The sequence below is a fragment of the Eretmochelys imbricata genome, chromosome 6 (assembly GCF_965152235.1).
Source record: "Eretmochelys imbricata isolate rEreImb1 chromosome 6, rEreImb1.hap1, whole genome shotgun sequence".
In the NCBI taxonomy this organism is placed as follows: Eukaryota; Metazoa; Chordata; order Testudines; family Cheloniidae; genus Eretmochelys; species Eretmochelys imbricata.
This window is the reverse complement of record NC_135577.1, coordinates 11,444,418-11,466,056: the sequence shown is the minus strand read 5'-3', so window position 1 is coordinate 11,466,056 and position 21,639 is coordinate 11,444,418. Positions and strand designations below refer to the sequence as shown.

Here is a 21,639-nt window from a genome sequence, read left to right as displayed (position 1 = left end):
CTTGGGGGGCCAATATGGGGCACAGTCCCTTCTCCTATCCAGCCGCTATAGGGCAAGACCTTCAAATGCAACAGGCAGGGCCCAGCATGGGAATCCCAGCATCACTTCCTCCTTCCAAACAGCAGGGTGCATGGTCATTGCTCCTCCCTGGTGGGACCCCCTTACCTGCCTCCCATCTCCCGCCAGTGACCAGGGAGCAGGTAGAGGGGGGCTGGGGTTGGGAACCAGCTCCCCTTTGGCTGGGGGGGGGAGGAGGTTATAGGGATGGCACCTCACCGTCGCTGCAGCTGGCTCCTCCTGGAAAGCTCTTCATCCTGCAAAAGAACCACAGACGGATAGATCAGCCCCAGGCTGGGTGCAGGACTTGCTCCCCTGCAGGGGGTGGGCATGTGGGCTATGACCCCATGGCACTCAGCTGGGGCCAGAGATGAGGTGGTCCCATCTCCCAAACTTCAGCACAGGGTGGGCAGGTCCAGAGCAAGGAATGAGGATGGGGCAACTCCTCCAGCCCTCTGGGGTGTGAGCGGCACCTCAAGCCCCCCAGGAACAAGTTGACACTGCAGGGCCGCAGGGAGATTCCTGAGTGGCAGTGCTGGGCAGCAGCTAGTGCCTGCAGATGTCTGAATAGAAGCCGGCCAACTGATCACCCTGCCAGGGGCCCAGTGGTGCCGATGGAGTCTCACACTCTGCCAGCAGAGCTCTCAGTTCAGAGATGGTGGCCTTGTATTGTGTCACCCTTAGTGCCCCAGACCTAAAAACAAGAAGCTGGAGTCAGGGGAGGATCACAGTCCCTATATCCCATTCTTGAATACGTTCCTTTAAACAACAAGGGAAATTCCCCAGCAAAAAAACTTCGTGAAGGCTGTAAACAAAACAGCAGTGTTGCCAGGCACACGCATGTGCTGGGAATCTGAAACACAGGCCTGGTTAATCCACCCTGTACCAGGCATTTCTCCAGAGGGTGGGGTGTGCCAAGCCCCCCATGAGAGCAACAGAGCAAGCGGAGCCAGGGATGCCTGGAAAGTCAATGAGGGAGAGCTCCTGGGGGCATGTAGGTGGGGAAGGGGCAGCCTAGGGGGGAACTGCGGACAAAGCAGAGATAGCAGCCCTAGCAGAGGAGAGAGGAGAGAACCCCTGCCCTCAGTGCAGTGCCCCCGTGTCCAAGAAGCATCCTGCAGGAGGACTCCTGCTCAGCTCTGGCAGCCCGCAGGGGTCACCTGACTCCTGCTCCTCCCAGGAGTGGGCACAGAGAGCTGAAGGGACAGCAGGGGAGTGTGACTGATGTGCCAGAGGAGCCAGGCTTGGCAGCGGGGTCAGGGACTCCTGAACCCTGTGCCTTCTACTCCAATGGAGCCTGGAGCTACTGCAGATCCCTGCAGCCTGCAAGGCACTCACTTGAGGTCATTTGCTAACACAGGAAGCTGGAGTTCCAAAACCTTGGCTGGGGTTTGCCACCCACTGCCAGGCTGCAACGGGGAAATGGCCACATTCGGGGCAGGCATCACCCTGACACCTCCCACCTATTTGGAGCATCGACTGGGCCATGAGCCCTTTCGGGCACCATCCATAGCCTCAGCCTGTGTATCAGGATCTTTTCGTTCCCTCCTGGGAGCCGGAACAGGTCTAGCAGCCCAGCAACAATTTCCTCTGACATTTTTTAGTGTGGAAAATAAAATTAACAGCATCCCAACCCTTCCTGAGCGGCAACTCCCAGCAGAGTGCATGCAACCAGACACGATGCTCACAAGCCCACGCAGCCAGGAGATGGCTGTACAAAGGGAAGCTGGGAGTCCGAATCCTGGCCATGGATCCTGCTTGGGGGCATAGATCCTGCTTGGGGGAAGGGGGCTGGGTGTATGAATCCTAATGCTAGTGCCTGGGGTGTGGATCCTGCTGGAGGGGGACGGGGGGGTGAGTCCTAGCCCTAGTGCCTGGGGTGTGGATCCTGCTGGAGGGGCACTGGGGGGTGAACCCAGGCGCTGGGGCCCTGGAACCCGGTGCACTCAGCGTGACTTTGCAGACTGCAAGACACTAACTGAAGGGGAAGCAGCTTCCTAAGGAAGCGTCCGTTTGTGAAACTTAATGACAAGTCAGTACCGGTGCCTGATAAACCACAGGGCAACACAGGCTACGCAAGGGGAATTAGAGCCAGCCACAGGAACTAGGCACCCATGTGTGATGCCAGCCCTCTTGACACGTGCACTACAGCGCTCCCTGCTGCGAGGGGCTGGGGCAGCCAGACACACCCCACAGCCAGGGCTCCCACCCCGCTCCCAGCAGCGAGAGGCTGGGGCTGGAGCAGCCGGGTACACCGCACAGCCAGCGCTGCAGAGCACTAACCATTCCACAAGCTTCCTTTCCCCAGCCATGGAGCTCGGCAGGGAGCAGAGACAGCCCCAAAGCCGGCGCAGGAACTAGCGCCGAGGCACGGAGAAGATGGGAAGGGAGGAAGGGGAGCCCAGCTGGGGCAGGGGCTGGGTGGCCCGGGAGTGGATCAGGGAAGGGGGAGCCCGGCTCGAGGGGTCCAGCTGGCAGGGGTCCCTAGGGAAGTCCGGGCAGCGCTCCCGGCTGGTCCGGGTCAGGCACTCACCTTGCGGCCGGTGGGGGAGCTGTGGCCGCTGCCGGCCGGGGACCTGCGGACGGTGACCAGCGCCATGCGCTCCCCGGCCCACCTGCCACAAACTTCGGGCGCCCCCGGCCGTCCGCCGCCGCCTGGACCAGGAAGAGCCGGGAGGCTGCAGCGCCAGGCGCCTCCCCTGGGGGCGGCTCTTAAAGGGACAGCCCGGCCCCTGGGCTTCCCCGGGCGACTGGGGCCCCCGAGAAGGGGGCGTGGGCTGAGCTGAGCCCCTGCTAGCGTTCCCCAGGGTGGCGCCCCTCAATCCCCACCGTAGCCGCTGATCTCCCAGCCCTGGACTGACCCCCACAGCTCTGCCAGGGCCCCTGTGTCCTGCCCCACAGCCCCCTGCTCTCCCAGCCCTGGGCCCTGCCCCACAGCTCTGCCAGTGCCCTGGGTCCTGCCCCATAGCCGCCTGCTCTCCCAGTCCTGACTTGGCCCCCACAGCTTTGCCAGTGCCCCTGGGTCCTGCCCCACAACCCCACCTGGGCTGCCCCCCACAGCTCTGCCAGGGGCCCTTCTGTTCTGCCCCACCACCCCCTGCTATCCCAGGCTCCCCAGCCCACGCTCTGTTAATACACTTCAATCCCTGGTAGCCGCTGAACCTGCTATTCCTGTCCTAGGCACTTGGCCCTCCCAATTCCCCAGGCCTGCATGTCCCAGGTGCACAGGGTTTGGAGCCCCAGCAAACCCATTTCCCGGGAACACAGTGCTTTGGAATTTGAAGCCGGATGGGCCAGGGCAGCACCTATCTGTCCCTGCGACATAACATCCTGTTCCCACCCAGGCAGCAGCTGCCATGGGGGTGGGGGGGGGTGGTTGCTTTGATTGATCCAGTTCAAAGCCATGTTGACAGCAACTCTTGGGATCTAATACGGAAAATTGATGGGGAGATGGGAAACATTGCCATGGGGACACAGAACTGGTAGGGACCATCCAGGTGATCATATCCAGTCCCCTGCTCTCCCATGTAACCCCATCATCCTGGTCATATATTTACCAAGATCCACCTTAAAACCAGGCCAGATGTTTGCCCCACTACTCCTAGTGGGAGGTGAACCAGCCCCTCACTCCGCTAGTGGATAGAAACCTTCTAGTTTCCAACCTATTTATTCCTGGCCACTTTCTCCCCCTCCATTCTTGTGCCAACATTGTCCTTTATTTTAAATCGCTCGTCTCCCTCCCTGCTGTACTTATAGAGACAGCCCCACTCCAGCTTTGTTTTGCCGGGCTAAACAAGCCAAACTCTCCCAAGTCTTTTCTTGTCAAACAGGCCCCTGCTCATAGAGCCATTGAAGTGTAGAGCTGGAAAGTGCCATGAGAGGTCATCAGGTCCAGCCCCCGATGCTGGGACAGGACCAAGTAAACCTAGACCATTCCCAGACAGGGGTTTGTCCCACCTGTTCTTAAAAACCTTCATGATGGAGATTTCACAACCTCCCTTGGTAACCTGTTCCAGAGCTGAACTCCCCTTAGAGTTAGAAAGTTTTTCCTTCCATCTAACCTAGATCTCCCTTGCTGCAGATTAAACCCGTTACTTCTCACCCTGCCTTCAGTGGACACACAGAACAATTGATCCCCAGCCTCATTATAACAATCCTTACATATTTGAAGACTTATCAGGTTCTCCCCTCAAGACTAAACGTGCTGTTTTTAACCTTTCCTCCTTTTAAAATCTCTGACCATTTTTGTTGCTCCCCTCTGGCCTCTCTCCAGTTTGCCCACATCCCTCCCAAAGCATGCACCCAGAACTGGACACAGGACTCCAGCTGTGGACTCACTAGAGCTAAGTAGAGCGGGACAGTTACCTCCTGTGTCATACATCCTAGCGACCCTTTTCTCTGCACCAGTTCTGAATTCTTGAACGCAGGTGCCCAGAACTGCGCACACTACTCCAGATGAGGTCTCACCCGTGCCTTGTACAACAGCACGAATGCTTCCCTACCGGTACAGAAAATACCTCACCTGACACATCCTTGGATTCCATTTGCCTTTTGCACGGCCATATCACATTGGTGGCTCATCGTTATCCTGTGATCCGCTCGTATGTGCAAGTCTTTCTCCTCTGTTCTTTCCAACTGATGAGCACACAATTTAGAGCAGAAATTCTTCTTCCTAAGACATTACTAATGGGGTGGGAGTGACAAGAAGGGGGTAAACTAGGGGGTGGACATTGAATTGCAGCTCAGGGATTAATGGAGTTAATGAAAGCCAGTGCAACCACTTGGCCCCTTCTCTTCTCTAGACTCCCAGGCGCAGAAATCGCTCCCTTGCCCACTGGCATGTGAGCCCTCGAGCAGCGCTCACTGTGCTCTGTCTTAGAAACCACAAGAACCCACCCAGAACAGCAGTGGGCACATAGCCAGGCCTAGCACACCTGGGTGTTTCTGTCCTGTAAAGAAGCAAGATGCAACCAAGCCCCCAGATAAGCAGCAAGGCCTCCCAGTGCCAGCAGGACACGGTGCCCCCTCAGGGATCCCATCTGCATTGGGGGAAGCTGGCCAGAGAGGGACTCCAGAGCGGAGGGAATGCTCCAAGCAGGATGCTGGCTCCATTCCCTCTCTCAGGCAGCTGATGCACCAGTAAAGGCCCAGGCCGAAGGGTGCAACATGCAGAATGAAGGGAGCTGGAGCCAGGGGGTTGGTTGGTTTCTCCTTTTTATTTCATGGTTCCTGCTGCACAGAGGCCCGCACCCAGCCCCTGCGGGTGCCAGGAGCCACCGTTCAATGCAGCTGTTCCCCTTCCAACCTTTGGAGTTGAGTTAAAAAAACAAAACCCACCCTTCGCCCTCCCCATTCTAGAGCTGCAGAGATATAAATAAAATAAATTAAACAGGCAGGAGAGGACATGGCAGCTACACACAGGGGGTTCGGGAGGTGAAACAGAGGACTGAAAATTATTGGCCCTGCTTCTATTTGAGTGCCACATCCCACAGCTCCCATGAATGTAGCATCCCCACCCTAGTCATCTGGTTTCTGGCCCTGCCCCATCATCTCTAACCCCACCCGTTCATTGCCCTCACCTCTATTGCCCACGTGGGCTGACAGGACAGAGTGAGTGTGTCCCAGTTTCAGAATCCCACTACCTCCACCAACATGTATTAAGAGTCCAGTTGGAAACTGCTTTCTCTATAGCCGAGGGTTCTCCTTAGCCTCTGCCACTCTGTTGCTCCTCCTCTCCTCTGTTCCCTCATTCTTCAGTTTCCTCCTAGCTGTACAAAACTTTCCTCCACCAGGCAGGGGGAATAGAATAACCATAAAAAAAAAAAGAGTTAAATTAAATAAGACCCAAGAGGCAGCGGGACTAAGAGCCCTGGGAAAGGCAGAGGGTGTCTCGTCAAGTCCAGTCCTGCCCCCTGCAAGACAGGGGGTGGGGAATGGGACGGGTACCCCCCTCAAGGTTAAAAATACAACAGCAAAGCCAGGGCACTGGGGAGCCCCTGGGAGTCTTGGGGGAGGCTGGGTTCAGGGCCCCCTGCTGGTAGGAGGGGCATTACTTCTCCGTCAGGGAGAGCTGGAGGATGCGCTGCAGCTCCTCATCCTCCTCACGCCGCCGGCGCTCCTGCTCCTCCTGCTCCCGCGATGACAGCTCCATGGCCAGGCGCAGCTGTTCGTCGAAGCTGGGGTAGGCCGGGGGAGGCAGGGCCGAGGAGGAGGAGCCATTGGTGCTAGGTGCCAGGCTGTCCTCAAGAGGGACGATGCTGTTGTTGCCGTTGCCTCCGCCACCAGACTCAGCTGCAGCCAGGCCCTGCCCCGACTGCAGGAATATGCTCTCCTGGATGGCGCTGGGGGAGAGAGATGCGTGTCAGCAACTGCTCTCACAGTCCTGCCTCCCAAGACCAGCCTCTCCCTCACAGTTGCATCCCTTCTTCACAGCCACTCCCCACACCAACTAGCCCCTCCACAGCCCCACTCCCAGCAAGCAGCACCTGCCTCTCACAGCCCCGTCCCCCTACCAACCAGCCCCGCCCCCACCACCCCGCCACCCACCAACCAGCCCCTCCCTCACAGCACCGCCCCCATGACCAGCCTCTCCCTCACAGCTCTGCCCCTTCTTCTCAGCCACACCCCCCACCAACCAGCCCCTCCTTCATAGCCCCACCCTCACCAACCAGCATCTGCCTCTGACAATCCCATCACGCCACCAACCAGCACCTGCCCCCATCAACTAGCCCCTCCCTCACAGCCCCACCCCCACCAACTAGCCCCTCCTTCACAGCCCTGTCCTTTCTCCATTGCCATGCTCCCCACCAACCAGAACCTGCCTCTCACAGCCCTGCCCCCACCGACCAGCACCTGCCTCTCAGTCCCATCCCCTCCCTCACAGACCCCCCCACAGCCCTGCCCCCCACCAACCAGCCCCTCCCTCACAGCACCGCTCCCCATGACCAACCTCTCCCTCACCAACCGGCCCTTCCCTCACAGCCCCGCCCCCACCGACCAGCCCTTCCCTCACAGCCCCGCCCCCACCAAGTCACCCCTCCCTCACAGCCCCCCTCCGACTAGCCTCTCCCACACAGTCCTTAGCCCCTCCCTCACAGCTCTTCCCCCACCAACCAGGAACTGCCTCTCCCAGTCCCATCCCATCCCCTCACTGACCAGCACCTGCCTCTCACAGCCCCGCCACCGTCCAGCAGGACCATCCTTACCCATACACAAAGTACACAGCTGCGTAGGGCACCAAGAAATTTGGGGCACCAAATTTCCTGGTGCCCGGCGCAGCTACGTGCTCCTCCAGCCCCTGCTCCGGCTCTTGTGCAGGGCCTCCGCCTCTGCTCCACCCCGCCTCTCCCCAGTCCTGCCCTCACTCCCCTGAAGATTGCATCCGGGAGCCGGGGAGGACGACAGCTTGGGGCCCCAGGCCTCCGCGGGCGGGAGCAGGGGGAGCTGGCACTAGGCCTCCACGGTGGGAGGGGGCTGTGTGGGGCCCCAGGCCTCTGAGGGAGACAGGGGCTGGCCACTGCGGGAAGTGGAGTGACCCAGCCCCAGCCTGCTCCACTCCCCTGGCTCCCAGACTTGGGGGGAACCCCCCCCCCAGCACTCGCCGGCAGCACGGCTGAAAGCCAGGGGAGCGGAGCAGGCTGGGGCCAGGTCATTCCACTTCCTGCAGGAAGTGGCCAGCCCCCCCCCACCCCGTTGAGGCCTGGGGTGGGGCCCACACAGCCTCCCCCGCCCCGCTTCCGCCTGTGGCTGCATAAGACACCAGAAGAGCTAGGGACGGACCTGCCGACCAGCCCCTCAGTCACAGCCCTGTCCCCACCCACCAACACCTGCATCTCACAGCCCCACCTGCCACCCACTTCCACACAGCCCTGCCCCCACCAACTAGCCCCTCCCTCACAGCCCCACCCCCCACCAACCAACACCTGCCTCTCACAGCCCCACCCCCGACCACCTCACAGCCCCACCCACACTGACCAGCCCCTGCCTCACCCTGCCAGCCCAGAGAATGGCTATGTGGGAGGCCAGGGATGGAAGGTAGGGGCCTGCTGCCCACGGAGGCCTGGCATGAATCCTGTCTCACCCCAGCACTTACCGCTCCAGCTGCAACTCCTCATCATAGGAAGGGGGGTTGGAGCCTGGGCGCGTGTTGGTCAGCGCCTCCCAGATAGTCACCTGCAGTCCAGGGCACCAATCAGAACACGGGAATATTCCCCTCCCTGGCTGAATCAGAGACCCCAAATCCCACACCCCTGAACCAGCCAGACAGCTCCCCACATCAACCGGACAGGAACAAAAGTAGGGAGCTGGCATGCCCTGGAGAAGAAAGGCCCTGTCCCCCATTCCAGGTCCCCCTGAGCCAGCCAGTGCCCCCTAGAGGAGAAAGGCCCCACGTCCCATTCGCTGCCCCTCTGAGCCCACCAGTCCCCTCACCCTGGGGCTGAATCAGAGCCAGTGCCCCACGTGGGGAGAGGCCCCATGTCCCATTCCCTGCCCCCTCTAAGCCCATCAGTCCCCCCACCCTAAGGCCGGATTGGAGCTGGCGCCCTGAGAGGGAAAAGTCCTGGCCCGGATCTCACCTGGTCAGTCTCGGTGCCAGCATCGAGCAGGCTCTGCTGGATGGCAAACTGCAGCAGGTCGTCATCCTCGTCCCGCATGGGCTCGTTGCGGCCAGCGCCCAGCATAGCATAGCCCTGTGGCACCTCGAACACCACCGGGTCCACCTCGCAGGGGAACGGGAATACTGGGGAAAGGGGGAGGGGTGAGAGTGGGGGGTCCCATACCCTACTAGGATCACAGACACACTGCTCCACCCGTAGGAGTCTGCCCTGCCCAGAGAGACACCCATCCCACACACACACTGCCTTGGCCCTCGACCCCATGGAGACTGGGGTCACTGTGGAATTTGCAGTGAGATGCCTGGTGTGCACAGCCCCCCAGCCCCTTGCAGGTTCCCCTACCTTTGGGGTTGGGGGGCGCCTCTGCCCCTGCAGCTGGCTCTCTGGCGTCCCCTGGAGACGAGCTGGGGGCAGGGCCGCAGACCCGCACGGAGCTCAACGACTCATCACACCCGCACAGGTTGCTGAAGGTGATTCGTGCATTGAGCACATGGAAGAGGGGGATCTCTGGTGTGTATGTGTGTGTGTGTGTGTGTGTGTATGAACATGACAGCGTGAGACACTGGGAGCAACAGATGGTACAGCCCCCAGGCATGCCCCTTGCCCATCAGCCCCCCCACCCCAGCTCCCCATGGCCCCCAGCCACCCCTTCCTGTCATGATCCCTGCTGCACCTCCCTTGCCCCATAACCACCCCTCCCCAGCTCCCCTATCCTCCCCAGCCCAGTTCCCTACAGCCCCCAGCCACGACTCCCCCTCATGATCCCTGCCGCACCTCCCCTGCCCCTCAGACTCCCCTCCCCATCTCCCCCACTCTCTCTGGCTCCCAGCCTCCCTCCCACTCAGGATACCTGCTGCCCCTCCCCAGCTCCCCCATCCTCTCCGGCCCCCAGCCCCCCCGGCCCAGCTCCCTACAGCCCTCAGACACCCCTCCTTGCTCATGATCCCTGCCGCACCTCCCCCGCCCCTCAGACCCTCACCCCCAGTTGCCCTATCCTCCCTGGCCCCCAGACCCCACTGCTCTCATGATCCTTGCCACCCCTCCCCACCTCCCCCAGCCACCCCAGCCCAGCTCCTCACAACCCTAGCCACCCCTCCCCCTCATGATCCCTGCCACACCTCCTCTGCCCCTCAGACCCCCCCCCCAGCTCCCCCATACTCCAGTCCCCCTCGTGATCCCTGCTGCCCCTCCCCTGCCCCATAATCACCCCTCTCCAGCTCCCCCATTCTCCCCAACCCAGCTCCCCATGGCCCCCAGCCACCTGTCCCCATCGTGATCCCTGCCCCTCCTTGCCCATCATGCCAGTCACCCTTCTCCATGGTCCTTGCACCCCTCCCAACTCCCCTGCCCCCAATCCCTGCCACTCCACTCCAACTCCCCCCTACTCTGGGGGACCCCTGCCAACCCTCATCCCCCCCACAATTGGCCCTCATTTCCCCCAATTCCCACCACATCTCCAGCCATCCCTGTGCCCCTCAGACTCCCCAGATACTAGCCATTCCTTCCCCTCCACCCATCCCCTGTCCACCTCTATTGCTCTCCAAATCCAGCCAGGCCACTCCCCATCAGATCTGCTACCTTCTCTCCCTCACCACTGCCCCTCCCCTGTTTGCAGCCCTGCCCCTTCCCCAAAAGCCCCACTCACCGATTTTGACAGGGAATCCAGGCGGCAGCTTGAGGGTGATGAAATCACGCAGCTTGGCGAAGTGGGCATTGCTGATGGCCATGAGGTCAATTATGGGCGTCACCTGCTCCACCAGTGACAGGGGGTGATCCTCACATAGCCACAGCGTGGCCTTGAACCTGTCATGGCCGGGGGAGCATCACAACCAGTTGCCCCAGCCCCTCTTCCTGCACAGCACTGGCTACGCAGAGCAAGGGACCAGGCCTGGCGCCCTTTAGGGGCAAGCACTCAACATTGTTGTCCCAGATACCTGGGTCCCATTCCTTGTCCTGGCCTCTCCTTCACTCTGGGGGCAGGGAGCTGCAGGAACTTCTAGGGGTGAACACCTGCCCTGCCATCCCAGACACCTGGATCCCATTCTCTGGCAGAGGGGAGCTAGAATTAGGGTGGATTTTCCATGCCCCACAGTATCACTGGCTGAGAGTGCAGAGCGACTCTTTCCGCTCCTCTAGCGCATTCTCCCACTCTGCTGTCATCCCAGACCCCAACCCTGCACCTCACCTCTGCACTTTGTTGGACATCTCAATAGGGCGGCCAATGTTGCGGGCCTCCAGGTTGAAGCTGGGGTCAAAGTACTCCTCCGGGGTGATGGCCGTGGGGTTGGTGAGGGTGGCGGACTGCAGCACGGGGGCCTGGAGGGGGCAGGCATGAGGAGGGGGAATCAGATCCCCGATTCACGTGCTATCTAGCTGTGCCCCTTGTGCTGAATTCCCCCTCGCTTGCTGTATTCTCCCCACCCCTAACCCTCAAACAGCCCCATCCCCAGATTCTACCCTCGTGGCTGGGAACGTGACACCTCTGCCCTGATCCCTGCCACACCAGACGCGTGTCTCAAGTTCCCAGAGCAGATGGGGGGCCCGTCACTCACCCCATTGTGGGAGGCATGCTGCTGGGCGATCCCCAGGAAGGACTGGAAGGGTGTCTTGGAGCCTATGGGGTGGGTGGGAGTAGGTTAGACTCAAAGACCTCCCTAGAGTGTATGAATTCCCTCCCACACCTCCCCCACCCCTGAGGAAACACCCACCACGCTCATTCTGTGCCCTGGGGTACAGGCTAGGGCCAATCAGCTAATCGGCTAGGGCCAATCAGATCTGATGTGGGTGTGGATACAGAATGCTCAGCATGGGGGGCAGCTTACACAAGTGCTCGGGGGGTGGGGCCTGAGCCATGATGGACAGGTGGAGAGACGGGCTGTTGTCTGTGGGGTAGTGACTGGAGGGGAGGGATGGGTGTGGTACTGTAACGGGAGGATCAGGGCATGGGGCCAGGCCCTTGTAGGTGGGTGCTGTGATTGGAAGGTCTGTCAAAAGGGGAAGTACAGGGCACAGTGGGTCGGCATGTCAGAGGGGGAGGGTTGGGGTGCTGTGATTGGATGTCCAGAGTGGGTATATCAGAGTGGGAGGGGGCCGTCTGAACAGAGGGCTGGGGCCAGGGTGGACAGTCGCAGGGGAAGGGGTGCTGTGCTAGGGTGGCAAAATGTCCGGTTTTCGACTGGAAAGTCCGACTGAAATGGGGACCTGACAGTGTCTGGTCAGATCTACTGACTGGACACCCAATGTCCAGTTACTTCGGGTGTGGGAGGTGGAGAGGCATTGGGTCATCACCTGCTCCAGCCCCACTCAGCCACGGCCACCTCCTGCCTTCATCGGGCAGCTGCAGCTCCCAGCCCTGGCTCCGCAGGCAAGCCCATCCTGACCCGGAGAGTGGGAGGGGAAAAGCAGCGAGCAACAGGGATGAAGGGGGGGGAAGGAGGAGGGGGGGCCCCTCAGGGGAAGAGGCAGGGCAGGGGAGGTTCCGGCACTCCTGCTGGAGTATCCAGCTTTTGAATATTAGCAAGTTGGCAATCCTATGCTGTTCATGTGTGTGGATCTGGCACTGTGATTGGATGTCCAGGGTCGGTGTGTCAGAGGGGAAGGGGGCGGGTCATTGCAGACTGCATGTTCTGATTGGTTGGCTAGGGACAGCGTGTTACCTTTGGTGCGGGACTTGTCCTGGTCCGATAGGTGCTCGGTTCTTGTTTTAGTGATGAGCTCCACGTTGCTGGCGCTGTAAACCTGCCAGGACATGGGGCGCAAATCAGTTTTCCCAGCCCCCCCAGCCCACCCATGAGCTACTCCCCAGAGGGGTGAGCACCTTGTGCTGCCATCCTGGACACCTGAGTCCCATTTGCTGGTTTGGTGTCTCTAGTACATGCGGTCGTACGAGACCCGTATCGGTAATCACCTCCTCCTGCTCCTAGACACCTGGGTCCCATTCCCCATCCTAGTCTCTCCTCCCTCGGGGAACTGTGAGCTGTGAAGCCCCTACAAGCAAGGACTTCACACTGCCATCCCAGAGGTCTGGGTCCCACCCCATCCCAGTCTTCCCCTCCCAGTTAAGGTTCCCATCCCCTGCACCCCCAGGATGGGGATTTACCTTGGCTTCATAGCCACTGATCACTTCCATCTTCTCCGAGCGCCAGCCCCAGATCCCAGACTTATTCCTGCCAAGATGGGAATGGCTGGGTCAGATGCTGCGTTCCTCCACTTCTGCCTCAGCCTGCCCTAGACAGACCCCTCCCCTCCCCCATATGCCCCAATGCCTGGCTGCGTCTCCCCCAGGCTCCCTCCAGTCAGGAGCTGCTCAAGCCCAGCTCTGCTCCTCCCTGGCACCTCCTTTCAGTGTCTAGGTGTGAGCAGGGCTGCTGCACAAGAGCTGCGGGCACGTGCACCTCCCAGCCCTGGCTCTGCTCTCCAACCCCAAGGGCAGGCACGGTGCTGAAAGACAAGATGCCCAAGGAAAGGCCTGGTCACCCCTCAACCCTGCTCACTAGCATGAGCAGTCATATGAGGGTCTGTCACATGCACATCCCCCCACCCTGCTACTAGTACATGCAGTTGTATGAGGGTCCATCGCACATGCGGACCCCCCGTCCCACTCACTAGCACACACAATTGTGTCCATCACACACGCAGATCCCCTGCCCTGCTCACTAGCACACACAATCATATGAAGGCCTATTGCATATACGGACTGCCTGCCCCTTCATTCAGACACGCACCCAAATGAGGGCCCATCGCACATGCGGACCCCCCGACCCACTCACTAGCACACACAGTTGTGCCTGTCACACAAACAGATCTCCCACCCCACTCACTAGCACATGCAGTCACATGAAGGCCTGTTGCATATACAGACCCCCTACCCCTCTCATTCGCACATGCAGCCATATGAGGGACCATTGCATACAAGGGCCGGTTGCACATGCGGACCCCCCCTTCCCCACTCACTAGCACATGTGGTCATACGAGAGCCCATTGCACATGTGGACTCCTGCCCCATCCCACTCACTAGCGCACACTATAGTGCCCATCACACACGCAGATTACACCTCGCTCACTAGCACATGTGGTCATACGAGAGCCCATTGCACATGTGGACCCCCTGCCTCTCTCACTAGCACACACGGTCGTACAAGGGTCCGTTGTACATGAAGACACCCCCATCCCACTCACTAGCACATGTGGTCACATGAATGCCTGTTGCACATGTGGATTCCTCTGTCCCTCTCACTAGCACATGCAGTTGTATGAGGATCCCCTGCCTATCTCACTGATACGCATGGTTGTTTAAGGGCCTGTCGCACACATAGACTATCCCCCCACCCCACGCTCACTAGGACACATGGTCGTACAAGGGCCCGTCACACATGTGGATCCCCTGCCCTGCTCACTAGCACATGCGGTCGCACAAGAGCCCATCACACATGTGGATCCCCTGCCCAGCTCACTACCACACGTGGTCGTACAAGGGCCCATCACACATGCAGATCCGCTGCCCCGCTCACTAGCACATGCGGTCATACAAGAGCCCATCACACATGCGGATCCCTTGCCCTGCTCACTAGCGCCCGCCGTCATACAAGGGCCCATCACACATGCAGGTCCCCTGCCCTGCTCACTAGCACACGTGGTTGTACAAGGGCCCATCACACACATGGATCCACTGCCCCGCTCACCATTTGCGACCACACAAATGTCAGTCGTGCCCATCCCCCCTCCCCCACTGTCCACAGCCTCTAGCATAAGCACATCTCATGCACAGCCACCTCACCCACCACCTGTGCACTACTCGCATGCTCCTCCTTCACTAGCCTCCCTCCCCAGTCATGTACTCCCCCACCTCCCTCATGGATGTCCTCATGCACCCTGCCTCCCACACTCGCTCCCCTCTCAGAGGCCCGCTCCCATGCGGTCAGCCTGCATGAATACCCCCCACGCATGCCTCCACTCCCCAGCTCACCGCTCGAAGGCGATGTTCTTGGTGTCGAGGTGGGTGGAGACGATGGGCGAGGTCAGCCGGCTGGCCACATGCTCCTCGGTGGGCTGCATGGCAGCCAGCATCAGCTCCGGCTCGTGCAGGGCCAGCGACAGCGTCTCTGTGTAGACCACCTGCTTGTCGTGATCCACCTCCATCACCACGGCGCCCTCCTCTGGCCGGGGGAGAAGGGACATATCAGTGCCACAGCCGCACACACCCGTGGCTGGGCTGGAGGTGCCATGGTGATGTCGCCTCAGCCTCCCTCCAGGATCCTCTGGGACTCTAGGTGCAGGCGGACTGCTTCCCTGGCCCTTCCCAGCAGCCATATCCCAATGGAGCACTAACTCCCTTTGGCGGTGACCCCATTCCCCTCCCTGGGGCTGGGCCAGCTGGGGTCTCAGTCCCATCTCTGGGAGCCCCTCATGTGGGGGAGTGGAAAGAGGCCCAGCTCTACTACTCAGCCAGATCGGGGAGGTGCATCCTGCACAGACATCCAGAGGGAGCAGAGCCCCATTCCCCCAGGGGCACAGGAACGGGGTGGGGGCCCTGCCACCCGGGGAGGCTGGGGGCATCTCTGACCTTCCCCCTTGAAGATATAGCTGCGCCGCCCGCGCTGCCAGGTCATGTGCTCAAAGCCCAGCAGGGTGGTGTCAACCCGCAGGCTCTCGCCACGCTTCCACACCCGGTACACGTCGCTTGGGCACACCTTGGAGACCAGGGGCACTGTGGGGGAGGGACAGAGAGTGAGCAGGGGAGGGGCGTGGCAGTGGAAGCAGCTGCCCCACCTGCATGCTGACAGCCCAGCCCTGCGCCCCGCTGGGGAGGGTCTGTGTCCACATGCCTGCAGTTCCTCCTCCCAGCCACCGGGAACTCCAGTATGGGGCTGGGCTTCACACTGCCAGGCAGTGCTCCCTCACCCCAAACCCCCACCCTAGGGCTCGGCTCCCAGAAAGGAAGGCACCAGCTGCTGGCAGATCAGGGCAGGATAGGGGCTGGGTGGGCACAATGACCAAGGGGCTCTAGTCTCCCCCCTCCATGTAGCTGGATAGCCCTGGTATCTGGCACTGGGGAAGGCGACTGGGGGTGTCCTGCTGTGAGCCCCCAGGGACGGACTCACCCCAGCTGGTGAACTCCCACTTCATCTCTACGTAGAAATCAGGGGCCTGGAAGAGAGGAGACAGCAAAGGGATGAGATCAGGTTGAGGGAGATCAGGGTCTGCGGGGAGGGGGGAATCCCTGCAGAGATTGGGGTCTGGGAGATCATAGGGGGATTCCTTGCAGTGATCAGATCGGGGAGAGGCAGGGGAAGAGAGATCTGGATCTGGAGATGAGGGGAATTCCCTGACCTGATGGGGGGTGGGGGGTAAGAACAGGATCCCAGGGGAAGTGAGGGGATCCCAGCAGAGATCCTGGGGGACAGATCTCAGACTGGGAAATCCCCAGGGCTGGGGGAGATCCGAGGTATGCTCCTGTCCAAGATCCTGGGGGATCCCAGATGCATCCCCAGAGGGGCAGCAGGAGGATCCATTGCACTGTGGGTGCCCAGGGCTTAGCTTTCAGGGAGCACCTAGGGGCTGGCAGGGCGAGGGTGCCAGAGGAATGGGGTTCCAGGGAGGGGGCATCTGTACCCCAGGGCAGCAGTGCCAGGGGGCTGGGGTTCTGGGGGAGGTCTATTCTCCAGGGTGAGGATGGCAGGAGGCTGGGGTCCCGTGGGGGTGTGGGGGGCTTGTACTCCAGGGTGGGGGTGCCAGGGGGCTGGGTTCCCAGGGTGTGTGTATCTGTACCCCAGGACAGGGCTGGCAGGCGGCTGGGGTCCCTTGGGCTCTGTACCCCACAGTGGGGCTCCCGGGGCGGTCTGTACCCCACAGCAGGAGTGCCAAGGGCCTGGGGTCCCGGGGGAGGTGTCTGTACCCCAGAATGGGGGTGCCAGGGGGCTGGGGTCCCGGGTGGGTGTCTGTACCCCAGGGCAAAGCTGGCTGGGGGCACACGCACACACTGACCCTGCGCAGTTTGTTGAGCAGCTCGGGGATGCCAGCCAGGCGGTTAGTGGCACGCTGGTAGTCACGATATTGGAGCACCAGCTGCACCATCTCAGGGTCCCCAGTGCTGACGGCCTCCTGCAGGACTGGGGGCGGGATGGCAGGAGAGGGGGAGTAGAGAGGGAGCAACACGGAGCCATCAGGTGCAGGGCACTGCCTGTCCCCCCTACACACTGGCATCCAAGCCAGCTCCCTCCCCTGCACACACCCCCGGGCATGGCCAGCACCAACCCATTGCCCTGGGCAGGCAAAGCCAGGTACCCAACGGCACAACACAGGGCCCTTTGCTGGCAAAGTCCAGGTCTGAATGTCAGGTTCAGGGGCACCAGCCCCGAGGAGCATGGCAGAGGGCAGGCCAAGACTCCAGCTGAGACCTCCAGCAGCTGGTGGGGGAGAAATTCCGTGCCATAGGGCAGGAGCCATGCAGCAGAGGGGCTGGCACCAGAGCCGCCCGACTCCCCATATCTGCTCCCCCCAGCTCCCAATACCTGCCCTCCCCCAGCTCCATGTGCTCCCCCTGCCAGTACCTGTCCAGCCATTGGCATTCTCCCTGCCCACGTTGGCGTTGTGCCGCAGCAGCACCCGGGCCGACTCAAGGTTGCCCAGCGACACGGCCAGCTCCAGGGGCGTGCGGCCCCGTGGGTCGATCAACTCGATATCGTGCTGAACGGGAACCACAGGGTCAACAGCTGTACACCCCCAACTCCCCAATGGGCTAAGCTAGGGCCCCAAATGTACCACTGCTGTTCTGGAGGCCTGGGTCCCATTCACCATCCTGGGCTCTGGCCTCTCTGCTGGGGCTGGAAGCTGTTGGGCCTCTATGGATGAACACCCCCACTGCCATCCCGGACTCCTAGGTCCCATTCCTGCCTGCCCCCTTCCCCCACAAGGGGACTCTCCTGCCCAGCTCCTCAGCCTCACTTATGCACAGAGGTGCCCCTCCCATGGCAGTGAGGGGACGTTGAGGTGCCTTGTCCTGCCCCCTTCCCCTATGGCTCCTCCCAACTTCTTGTCAAGCTCCTGACTGTGGTTGTGGTGGGCTGCAGGCAGATATGGGTCATGGGGGGTGCTGAGGGCAGGGGATGTCGGTTTATGCCCCGAGATCACTCTCCAGAGCCCAGTGCTGGTTGGGCTATGGGTTGGGTTGGGGTGGATCCCACACCTGCCCTGTGAGCAGATCACACTCCAGTGCCTGGTACCAGTTGGGGAATGTGGGGACCTAGTGAGAGGGATTGGGGCAGGGGGAGCTGATTGGGAAGTAAGAGCCAGGGGCTGCCCAGGTGCTGCTTGCTCTCCAGTACCTGGTGCCATTTGGAGTGATGCTGGTGGAGAGGGAGGGGGCAGGTGGAGGGAAAGAGGAACCAGGGGAACCTGGGGTGGGGGGTACCTGGTGGGATGGATGCTGGGTAGAGGCGTCAGGTGGAGGAATGGAGGGTGGGGGTACCAGGGTCGGGGTATATAATGGGGCAATGATAGGGGTAGGATTAAGAGGGTACCTGGTGCAGATAATGGGGTGAGGATGTGGGGTGACTCCTCAATGGGGTACTGGGGGGTACCAGAAGGAGGGGGTTAGGGGTAACTAGCGAGGGTACCAAAGTGGAAAGGATAGAGGTCCTGGTGTGGGGTACCAGATGAAAGGATGGAGGCTACCCAGAGGGGTGAGTAGAGAGGGTATTGGGTTGGGATTGGGGTACCAGAGTGGAGAAATGGAGAGTGGGGATCCTGGGTAGAGGAATGGGGATTAGGGGGTCCCCGGGTTTAGGGGGTACCCAGTGGGGGGATATGGGATTAGGGGACACCTGGGGAGTGGTGATGCAGGGTTAGTGGGATGCTGGATTGAGGTTCAGGGGTGGGGGGTACCTAGTATAGGAATAGGAGTTAGTAGGGGATGCTCAGTGGTGGGTGTGTATGCGCGCGCCAGAGTGGGATATCCCAAGTGGGTTACGGGGTACCTATGGTGGGGGTTCCTGATGGGGTGGGGGAAGTCCCAGGGGTCCCCATGGAGGGAGCCCCAGGGGAGGGGTGTGCTCAGTGGGGTGAGGGTCCTGGGAGGAGTTAGTGGGTCCCTGTGGTGGGGCTACCCATGGGGGGGTGGGGTGCCCTGGGGTCCCAGCAGTGTGGAGTTCCAAGTGCGCCTGCTGGGGTGAGAGGTCCTGAGGGGTGCTTGGTAGGGTGGGGCTCCTGGTGGGATTAGGGGGTCCCAGAAGTGCCTGATGGGTGGGGTTCCCCAGGGGCGGCTGCAGCAGGGTAGGGATGCCCAGTGGAGTGGGGGATTCTGCGGAGTCCCAACAGAATGGGGGGTCCTGGGGGTATAGGGGTTGCCAGGTGACCAGTACCCAGCAGACTGGCAGGGTGCTTGCTGGGACGGGGGTCAGTGGAATGGGGAGTGCTTCGCGGGATGGAGGTCCTGGGGTGGAGAATGCTGGGGAGTCAAGGAATGGCTGGTGCCTGGTGGGGTGGAGAATGCAAGGGGGTCCAGGGTGGGGTTGGGGGTGGGGGTTTGGAGGAATAGGGATTCACCCAGCAGGGTGTGGGTGCCCGCAATGTGTTGCCCAGGGGTGCCTGGTAGGGTAGTGGGTGCTGGAGTGAGGGGTTCTGGTGGTGTCACAATGGGATAGGGGGATTCTGGGAGCTTAGGGGATCCCATAGTGCTTGGAAGGATGTGGGGGGTCCTGGTGGGGTGGGATAAGTCCTGGGAAGAGTTCCAGGGGTGCTGGGCAAAGCTGGGTAGGGAGTCCCAGGGGTGCCCAGCAGAGTGGGGGGTATCCCAGGGCTAGTGGAGCAGGGGGGTTCTAGGGGTGCGTGGTGGGGTGAGGGGATCCCGGGGGGTCCAGGAGTGCACAGCAGAGCGGGGGGATCCCCAGGGGTACCAGTGGGGTCCGGTGGGATGTCCCAGGGAGCTTCCCGCGGGTGCCCGGCGGGGTGGGGGTTCCAGAGAGGGTCCCGCGTGGTGGGGTGGGGGGTCCCGGAGAGGGTCCCGCGAGTGCCCGGCGGGGTGGGGAAAATCCCGGGGGGTCCCGCACCTGCCCAGTGCGCAGCTCGCTCTCCAGCGCCTGGTGCCGGTTGTGCCAGGCCAGCAGGTGCAGCGGGAAGGCGTCTCCGGCCCGGGCCATCCCGTCACCATGTCCCCAGCCCGGCCGAGGCTGCGGCTGCCCTGCGCGGCGCTGGCGGCTCCGGGCGGCGGACGCGGGGCCTGGCCCGGAATCGCTGCAGCGGCCGGGGGCGGCGGGGCGGAGCGCGGCGCGTCGCTGGGCGGAGCGCGGCGGGCGGCCTCGCTGGGCCCTGGCGCCCCCGACCGGGCTCCGCCCGAGCCCTACACCGCCCCGGGGGGCCGTTCCGCACCTGCCCCCCAGCTTACTGCCCGCGGGGGAGTCTCAACCCTGCCCCGCTGCACCCCAACTACCCCCCCTTGGGGCATCTCAGCCCTGCCCCGCTGCACCCTAACTACCCCCTTGGGGCATCTCAGCCCTGCCCAGCCATAGATTAACTGGCCCCGTTGGGGCATTTTAGCCCAGCCCCCTGCATCTTAACTGCCCTCCTTTGGGGCATCTGATCCCTGTTCCCTTCCACTGAGGCCACCTTAGCTCTGCCCGCCTCCTGCATTTTAACGGCCCCCCTCCATGGGCCACCTGTCTCCCCTGCATCCTAACTGTCCCCCTTGTGGCATCTTAGCCCTGCCTGCCCCATAGGTCACCTGAGCCGCCCCCTGTGATAAGGCCCTGATAATAATACCTTATTGTACTGTGGAAGCACACAGTATGCATCTACACTCCAAAGTGGAGGTGCAATTGTCATGTGGGCAGGACTAGCAATGCCAGGACTCTTATCAGAGTGGTAGCCATGTTAGTCTGTAGCCACAAAAACAACCAGGAGTCCGGTGGCACCTTAAAGACTAACAGATTGATTTGGGCATAAGATTTTGTGGGTAAAAAACCCACTTTTTCAGATGCATGGAGTCTTGGCCATAGCAGGACTCTTGGCACCCGCAGCCTGTACTCAGGCTCCAGCACAGGCTGGTATTGGGGTGGCTAGCCCAAACCGCCATATCATTATGGCTTTTCTTCCCTACCCCAGCTAGTTTAGGGCTAGCACAGATCTGCCACCTCCACTGGCTGTAACACTGTACCCTGTGACTGTCAGCTCTCTGAGGCAGGGACTGTGTTCTGTGTGTACAGCACCTAGCACAACAGGGGTCCTGCTACACTGCTGGGCTCTTATGCAACTACCATGCAAATAAATACCTGCAGCCTTACCGCTGCCCCTATGGGTGGAATGTAGTTTCCAGTGAAATCAGCCTCAAATTGGCTCATCCCCTTTTTGCAGCACTGTTCATCTTGACCGACCAGAAAGTTCTTTAACCAGCTACATAGCATGAGGGTGGAATTGCTTAATCCAGCAGCACTAAGATGCAGCTTCTTCTGGGACATGGTGCAGTAGCTGTTTACACTGGGATCCCTCACCTGGTGCTGAGATGCAGGTGCCTCTGGAGTGGGATGCAGCTGCTCTATATGTAAGTAATACCAGGCACTGTGATGTATCCATCCCTGGGGTGGGATGCAGCGGCTGTATATATAACTAAAACCAGGCACTAAGATGCAGCCATATATATATATAAATAATACCCAAAATGGAGATGCAGCCACCTCTGGGGTGGGATGCAGCAGCCATATTTATAAGCATTACCCAACAATGAGATGCAGTCACCTCTGGGGTGAGCCATAGTGGCAGTTTAAAAGACCAGAGCAACCCCCATCACAAGAATCTGGCTAGCAGGAATGGTTACATTTTGCTCTGGTTGCTTCCCACCCATACACCTCAGCCTGGGAGCTTGCTGAGGCATCTCCCAATTTGGGGTCCTGCATTCGCGGCAAGCCCGGGACTTGGCTACCCTGGGCATCCTGGCTGCTTCAGGCCAGCTTGGAGGATCTTAGGGAGGCTGGGTCAG

General features: G+C 60.9%; 2 protein-coding genes across 3 annotated transcripts in view; both read right to left on the bottom strand.

Annotated features, from left to right (window-relative positions):
• The window catches only part of SSH3 (slingshot protein phosphatase 3), a 35,436-nt gene extending 30,681 nt beyond the window's left edge, over nt 1–4,755 (bottom strand). Inside the window, exons 1-2 of one of the 2 annotated variants that reach the window (XM_077820820.1) lie at nt 4,580–4,755; nt 277–314 (exon numbers count right to left, since the gene is read on the bottom strand). In XM_077820820.1, coding sequence (XP_077676946.1) covers nt 277–314; nt 4,580–4,588 — 47 coding nt within the window. In that variant the 5' untranslated portion in view covers nt 4,589–4,755. Of the gene's footprint in view, nt 1–276; nt 315–2,590; nt 2,723–4,579 lie in introns of those variants that run through there. The other variant, XM_077820819.1, reaches the window with a different exon arrangement.
• A 361-nt stretch (nt 4,756–5,116) lies between these two features.
• On the bottom strand, nt 5,117–19,899 carry ANKRD13D (ankyrin repeat domain 13D). The gene is made up of 15 exons (XM_077820818.1): nt 19,718–19,899; nt 17,222–17,357; nt 16,656–16,780; nt 15,773–15,818; nt 15,235–15,378; nt 14,638–14,827; nt 12,772–12,838; nt 12,329–12,410; nt 11,225–11,286; nt 10,858–10,988; nt 10,318–10,475; nt 9,015–9,179; nt 8,634–8,797; nt 8,150–8,229; nt 5,117–6,398 (listed from the first exon to the last, which is right to left on the bottom strand). The coding sequence occupies exons 1-15, from the start codon at nt 19,805–19,807 to the stop codon at nt 6,107–6,109; spliced, it is 1,932 nt and encodes a 643-aa protein (XP_077676944.1). The 5' UTR covers nt 19,808–19,899; the 3' UTR covers nt 5,117–6,106.
• Nucleotides 19,900–21,639: the final 1,740 nt, after the last annotated feature.